The sequence below is a fragment of the Alosa alosa genome, chromosome 1, assembly GCF_017589495.1.
Source record: "Alosa alosa isolate M-15738 ecotype Scorff River chromosome 1, AALO_Geno_1.1, whole genome shotgun sequence".
Lineage (NCBI taxonomy): Eukaryota > Metazoa > Chordata > Actinopteri > Clupeiformes > Clupeidae > Alosa > Alosa alosa.
Genome location: NC_063189.1, coordinates 48,385,264 through 48,392,842, shown reverse-complemented (window position 1 = coordinate 48,392,842; position 7,579 = coordinate 48,385,264). Strand labels below are relative to the sequence as shown.

The following is a 7,579-nucleotide window of genomic DNA, read 5'->3' as shown; positions in this document are numbered from 1 at the left end:
AGTGTCAACAAGAAGCCTACTAAACCTATATTATTTTCATCAGAGAGCTATTGAGACATCCTGTAGTTGTTGGTTGAAAACATGGTTGGGAAGCTCCACTGTGCCATCGCGCAATCGCTTCTGCGCATAGCGTTAGTGGCATTGGCAGAAACTGAGTGCCTTCACCGAAAGTAGAGTAAGGTCTGACGTTAGTTGAGAGTCTGATGATTGTCCTTGTGTTATTAGTTGCGTAAACACTGAAAATAGAAAGCTAGTGTCAAATAATAAACCTCGTAAAGACAGAGATCGCGTGGTTGAGTGTGAAGCCCATCTCCGTGATCGGGGAGGGAGGAGGAGAGGCCAAAGAAGACAACTGCAACTGAAGGAAAAAAAAGTGTCTTCAGTTCCTACCGGATTAGCTGAACGTCGACAAATTATCTGTTTATGATGGCCTCGGAAGAGCTCTACGAGGTATGGAAATTAAACATCTTAAAGTTGACCTGCAATTGGGCAACATCTGCTTCTTTTTTTGTGTTTTTGTGTAAACAGTTAGAACATTTGGTCCATTGGGGTCATCATGTGTGGTAGCTACTGACTCGCCTTAGTAACGTCGTTGAATAGCGCTAACGTTAGCTAGCATGCTTGCTAAGAGAAAAGTAGAAGCTAGCAAGCTTGCTTGCTTGCTGGGCATTTCCAACTTAGTGAACTGTTCCAAGCTAACGTTCCTTTTGTGTTTCCCCTCACTCTAGAATGCGGTAGTTAGCTTGATATCAAGCATGTAGAGTTCGTGGCTATACTTGTTTGTATTCCACCGAAGTAGTTTCTGTGTGAAATAAATTGGTCACTGTGATGATGAAGCGAACAGAATGTGGTCGTCTCAAAAGTAGCTAGCTACCTGGTTGGCTATTAATCAGGCAAACCAGGGGATTGAGTGATGGCTAATAACAAAAAGGCCTTACTTTGGACCAGCTATCCTAGCTAAGTTGTCAAATATGCGGCTATTTGTATTTAGAAGGGTGAATTTCAACCTTGTGTTGTGGATTCTCTAAACACAAATTCTAGTAACGTTAGTGGACCACATTGTGATGGAGATTGTTAGCTTAGATTGGTAACGTTAGCGTAACTTTCCCTTTGTTTCATGTTTTGATTAACCATGTAACGTTGTTCCAATTAACCAGTTATGTCTCGTGCTGTGAGAGCAATACATGTTTGTGTTGGTATTCTTTCTGGATGTAAAGATAAGAACTACTATAATTTTGTAATGACTGAGTTGGTTGATTGGAGCCTGAATTTAGAGTTACAGGTAAAATTGTTCCCACTTAACAATAATCCATTACTGTGTTGAGGAAAACAAAATTACATACGCCTTCCAACTACCAAACTCTAATAACACTGAGAAGAGAAAAATGCCAAATTTCTCTTTCTTTCTGTCTTTTTAGTCTTTTCACAGTTTGCAATACTTTCTCCCACCAATACTGATGTCCCCAAAATATCTTTCTGAAACTTGGAGGATGGATTTAGAATGTATAAGTACACTACAGTGTTATTGTCAGTAGTTGTTAGGGTATTATTGGTGTAGAATTGCAAGTGAGAAGAAACACAAACAACGTTATGTCTGAATTTGGGAAATTTAAAGTTTTCCTGCACCATACTCCTAGGCATCCAATGCATAATATACTTTTGTGGAAGTTCAAGACTATATTTGTTTAGCTTCAAATGGGGTGATGCAGGTCTAAACTGAATACAGTTCAGAATTTGTATAGTATGGAGTATGGACATGTACATCTGCCGAACCTGTTGGAATGGAAATTCAATTTTTCCTTGTCTCTTTGCTCTCCATGGTGCTGGAATCATTTGAGTTAATGACTTATAGGACTTGTGTGTAGTTACCCAAGACAGAGACTGTTTTCAAGGCTGAGGTCAGCAATGGTTTGTCATGAATCAGCCTGATGCTGCCTGCCACCTACCAAGTTGTATTGTCATATTTAGATAAGTCAGGTAAGATGCAACATGTTTGTAAGGGTTTAAATCTATTGTTAAATGAAAGATATTGTTAAATGAAGGATATTTCCCCTTCCTTTCTGTCAGCCTGGCAAACCTAATATATGTCACCTGTTCCATAATTACTGTATCATCTATTGCAGGGGCCAGCAACCTTTTCTTTTTAAAAGAGCAATTTTTTTGACCAGAAATACAAGTAAATCTGTCTGGGGCCGCAAAGATATCGGAAAATTTCAAATAAATCAGTTTAAACTTTATTAGCCTCGGGTATAGCATACTTGCCATACACTGTATTGTACAGTATACTATGTTTACTAACTCTTAATGTGTTGGAGTAGCTTGAAGCTTAATGACTATATGAAATTGTTAGAAATATTTTATAACTTCCATTTTTTAGAGAAAGCTAGAGAGCCACTAGAGAGGAGCCAAAAGGCCGCATGTGGCCCTCGGGCTGGTTGCCTACCCCTGAGTTAGTGGATAGATAGAAATCAGCCAGAGATTTTCCTATGGGGAGACAATCTTAGGTGTTTTCCCATTTACAAAAACGCAACAGCTAACTAGCTTTAGCTTGGGTCACACATGTATCCCTCGGAACCAAGCTAGTCAATTCTTCGCCGATACCTAATCTTAGGTTAGCATAAAAGATTCTCATTCACGTGGAGAAAAAATGGTCCCTTCTCACAAACTATGATTTTTTTTTATTTTAGGCCTTAAAGAAGCCCTATGCAACAATTTTAGCAAAAATTACCTTAATTATGCAGGTTGAGAGTCGTTCTGATGGTTCTACAACACTTTTTGGGTCGTTTGGTGGGTGCTTCGTCTCCCCCTAGTGCTTCTCCGTGGAATAACCGACTATGCAACTTTCTGGTCCCGGACCGAAGAAATCCGGATGTTACTCAGCGGAAGGCTTCGAAAATCTAGTCAGATTGTAGTTTCTAAGAAGACTGCAAAACTGACTCCGACTTGGCTTTGTTGCTTTTGAAATTGTAAGTAGCCTATCCTTGGGTGAACTTCGTTTTTGTAATGTGGTTTGATAGTCTCTTCAACAATGTGTTTGCTCGACCGTTTTATTGTGAGCCCTGTATGTGTTTAGCCAGAGACTTTCTAATGTGGAGACACAGCACTCAAAAAATACTCCATAGAAATGCATGGGGCTAGTTTGTCACGCCAATATGGCCGTTGTCTACACATATCCCACCCCTTCCTCTGCAAAATGTCGACATGTGAATACATTGAGCCAATCATGTGGTGTGATGTGAATACATTGAGCCAATCATATGGTGTGTTGTGAAGACATCGTGCCAATCATGTGTTGTGATCTCGCCGCTGGAGCAAGATTGGTGTCGTGAAGCCTTGCGCAAGCGCAGTTCGACCCAAAGACTGTGCCCGATGAGTGCCCATAAAACGTTGGTATATGGCCGCCGAGTGGAGGGACTTGCCTAAAAGGACTTTGGTTTAGCTTGGTTTCTTGATGGCTAGCTCGCTAGCTAGTGGGGGTTTAGCGTAGCAGTCACTCGCTACCGAAGCTGCAGGGGGAGCTATGTCGTGGAAAATGCGAGCCCAAATCAGGCAAAAACCCAGAAACAGTGAAGGAATAACCAGACTTGCATAGGGCTTCTTTAAAGGTCCAGTATGTAGGAAATAATGGAAAATAAACTGTAACCATTCCAAAAATGATCACCATATGTTGTCAGAGAGTAAGGAAACACGATGAATTGAAGTAATGGCTTATTTGACAACATTACTCTAACCCGTAAAACCCCCGTGAAACCCATGAAAAAAAAAAATGAGTTACGGGCGAATGTCTTGGAATTTTCGTTTATGTTTTGAACGATTAATTCTAGAATAGCGTATTAATAATGGGCTAGCGCGTCCTCCTATTTGGGTTGCCAAATTAGCAAAGGCCAACTGTCAACAGCTGTCAGTTGTCATGAACGCCTACGAGAGGCAGGCAAATTTCCAAAATTTAAACAAGAAACAAATTAAGTGGACATCGGAGGAGCTTCCTGAGATGGTGACGTCTTAGATCAAACTAAGAATATCAAGTCTGACGCAGAGCTGGCCATATTTCTCCACAACAGGTAGCCTAGGCTAAACTTCATCTGCATCGCTAACTTCAGATAAATATGTTACGTTGGTTAGAGAGGTATTTTTTGTTTTCACTGTTTCCGTAATGTGTAGCTGGGTCATGGTTGGAGAAACGTTAAAGCAGCTGCAGGTCAACTAACGTTAGCTAAGTCTTTATTACATCTGGCAACCCAGAAGAGGCTCGCTTTTGGTAGTCTTGAGAACGTTCACCAGTGTTTTGATTTTGGCCTGCAGAACGTTCGGTAACAATCCTACAAATCGCACCTTTAAGTTGTGGAAGAGTTTGTTTAATTCCATTAAAAACCAAGCTTTCAGTGCAAAAACCCAACTGCCGTTATGCTTTTTCACATCCTGTGGCAAATCTGATGTTCAGTTAAATATGGTAAAAACGGTGATGAACGGTACAGTACTATTTGGGCGATTCTCATGAAAAACAGATTTAAAACGGTTCACACTTGAAAATTTTAAAATGGCATTTGAATACAATTTTTCTTTTTGTTATGCAAGATTAGGGTCTAAACTTCTTAAAACACTTAAAATATATATATATATTCATTTTTTTTCTGTATATTTTGGAGCATTTTAGTCAGTCAGAGCACATAAATTCTCAGCAATCAACATGATAACATAGAATAGATATGGTTTAAAAGTTACAACTATTTTAGTTTTTAATAGATATTATTAACAGTTGTGCCCATATGTGTATATAGCCCAGAAAATATTATATTTATAAGTTTCCCATTTTTTTTCAATTTATGATTTGTCTCATTACCGCAACATGTTTCATGATTCATGTCCTGTTTTTTTCAGGATATTTAACTGAAAATTCAAATGTATAATTACTTATTTAGTACAGATGACAAATGAAGAAATACAATTTATCCAAATACCATTATAAACTAGAATTTGTTTTACAACAGCAAAATAATAAGTAAAAAACCTGTGTTATGTAAAGAGAAAGGTGTTTCGAAATGAGTGTCAAAGTTTGGGTAATGAGATTCCTACTTAATTCACCATAACACTTTACACAACAAACACAGAGTGTGAATGCTGGGAATATATAACAAATTCTTGAGATTTACCTTTAGAGTTTTGTATGGAGAAGTAAATGTGGCATTTTCTGTTGAAAATTATTCTCAGAAAGAATGAAAATATCCCATTTTTGAACTGTGTATTTTAATAAAACACATTCCAGCATACTGTACCTCAGTACCTCAGACATAAATTCATTAAAAATATAAGCATGAATGTAGACATAAATGGAAAAGGAATGTTTAAATACAATATAATCAATACATCTCATTACACAACTGTGAAACATTAAATTCATGAAAAACAATACACATCAATGTAGATATAAATCGAAATGGAATGTTTACATACAAAATGATCATTACAACATCTCATTGTGCTCATCTCATCTCATACATCACAATATGCATCAGGTGCGCAGCTTGTGTTTAGCCCAAATATCAGGCAAAACACAAAAATGCCTCGCAGAGGAAGTGACTGGCAGAGGCTCGGGAATTTGGTCTTTGATGTCGTGGCGGTAGTACCACACCTTTTCCCCAGAAAACTTAATTGATGGCACATAAAATCGGTTTTCCCCAGCGCAGTTCATAGTGTCCACCTCATACTGGTCATCTGCAATCTGTATTTTAGAAAGAATAATTTTAAGAGAGTGCCATCAACTTGCCTCTCCAGCACTCATTTGAAACTTGGCGACTAAACAAGCCTGACAATGTAGTTTCACTTGAAAGTAATGCCTTGAAATATTTTTTTTACCTGTGTAACTACACCGGGGAACAGATCTGCGTCGTATTCCACAAGGACCCACTGGCCAACCTCTATGGAAGCCTCTGGTGGCTTTGTGGAAACGTCGTCTTCCTCCTCCAAATGCATGTGATGGAGAGAAGCACTCACAATTTTTCTGACAGAAACATGACACTTCCCTCGTGTGAACTACCCCAGGAGTGGTGGACATCAGCTGTTGTGTAGATTAACAAAAACAGTTTTAGTAATTTATCTACTGATTTACTAATTTATGGAAATGTGATTAGGATGGCAACATAATGATATCTTGAATGTACTAACTTACAGTATGTGGCTAGTGTGACTTGTTATGTGAGCACTTAAATATATTAATTTTGACCTACTTGGTGGATTTTCATTGTCCCTGGGACTGGCTTAAGGTGTGGAGGAAGCAATTCACCCCTCTCTTTAATTTTGTCCTCAGACACCTGTCAAAGTCACAGTGAACTTCATTATCAGTTTCTTAAGTCACAGGCATTTCACAGAAGATTGAAATGGTGTTCAACCAAACAATCTACAATGTGCAATATAGCCTAGAACATAGTTACACACACACACACACCTGGAATAGAGTTACCGAGGAGTTCAGGGTCAGCTGCTGAAACAGAGTATCTGCATCTGGGATGCTTTGGCGTATGCCACTATTCGGTCTGCCAGGTTTTTAAGGCTGCCCCCACGCCATCTGGGGGGCTCCTTTTCCATGAGGCGCCTCTGTGAAGTTCCATGTCGCGATATTTAAATCCATGGAGGAATGGTACAGTGGAGGCCAAGTAGAACTAATTTCTGTTTCTGTATTGGGATGTTGGGCCATCAGAAACAAAATGTATGTTGCATACATTGGGGTGTTGTTGGCGGATGTACCTCAAAACAGGTTCCAGGTGGGCCCATGTTGCTGTTGCATTGTGCTGGAGGCTGGCAGACACTGATGCAAAGGCTTCCACCCTGCCTTTACTGTTGTAGAACACACCAGTGTGGAGGGTTACCTGCTGGTTCCCACCTCGAAATGGGTATCCTTCACTTCCAGCGCATACTTGCAGCTCCAATTTTAAGCTGTAATCGATATGGACCATCACATCATCATCATGGATGCTATGCTTCATCGTCTTGAGAGCGGAAAACTGGTGCCTGATGTTGAAGATATGTGCGGCAAAGTTGGGGAGATGTTCCGTGGTAAGAGCTACCAACCTCTCAATGGAAGTACCGGGTTTCAAGTCGCGGTGTTCTTCACTTCTTTCTCCCTGGTTGCAGCTTTCCCAGTCCTCTCCACTGTGATAGACCTGGTCACCCACTCCTGCCAGGTGATTATGTTGCCCTTGTTCTCCACATCAAGTGCTGTTGGAATCACTCTGTCTTTGCAGGCCTCACAACGATTGTACATACAGTCAATGTTGTTGGTGTTGCACACAACTGACTGTACGACATCACCTGCAGCAAGATGATTCCAAAACTCCAAGCTGGTGTAACTTTTTTTTATTTTGAAATGGAAATTTTCATGCAGCTTGCATGCACATGTATCCCTGTCAGCAACTTTTGGCCTGACAATCAAAAACGGTCTAAGCTTAAAGAAATGCGCCTTAGACACATTTTGATGCAGGTTTTCACCACAAAACTTCTTGTGCAGGTTAGCCATTGTGTCACACAAGTGCCTTTTCCTATGGATCACTCCTCTCCGCCGGATCTCCCCAGATTTTCCGTTGAC

The 7,579-nt window shown here is 40.0% G+C and overlaps 1 protein-coding gene and 1 long non-coding RNA gene across 2 annotated transcripts in view; one reads left to right on the top strand and one right to left on the bottom strand.

Moving 5' to 3' along the window:
* Positions 1-136: 136 nt before the first annotated feature.
* cdyl (chromodomain protein, Y-like) overlaps positions 137-7,579 on the top strand; it is a 28,610-nt gene continuing 21,167 nt past the window's right edge. The window contains exon 1 of the mRNA XM_048239998.1: positions 137-450. Within this exon, the coding sequence (XP_048095955.1) occupies positions 424-450 (27 nt within the window). The 5' untranslated portion in view covers positions 137-423. The remainder of the gene's footprint in view (positions 451-7,579) is intronic.
* On the bottom strand, positions 5,971-6,503 carry LOC125292646. Its single transcript, XR_007193246.1, has 3 exons — positions 6,443-6,503; positions 6,225-6,308; positions 5,971-6,055 (listed from the first exon to the last, which is right to left on the bottom strand). It is a non-coding gene; the product is annotated as an uncharacterized LOC125292646 (long non-coding RNA).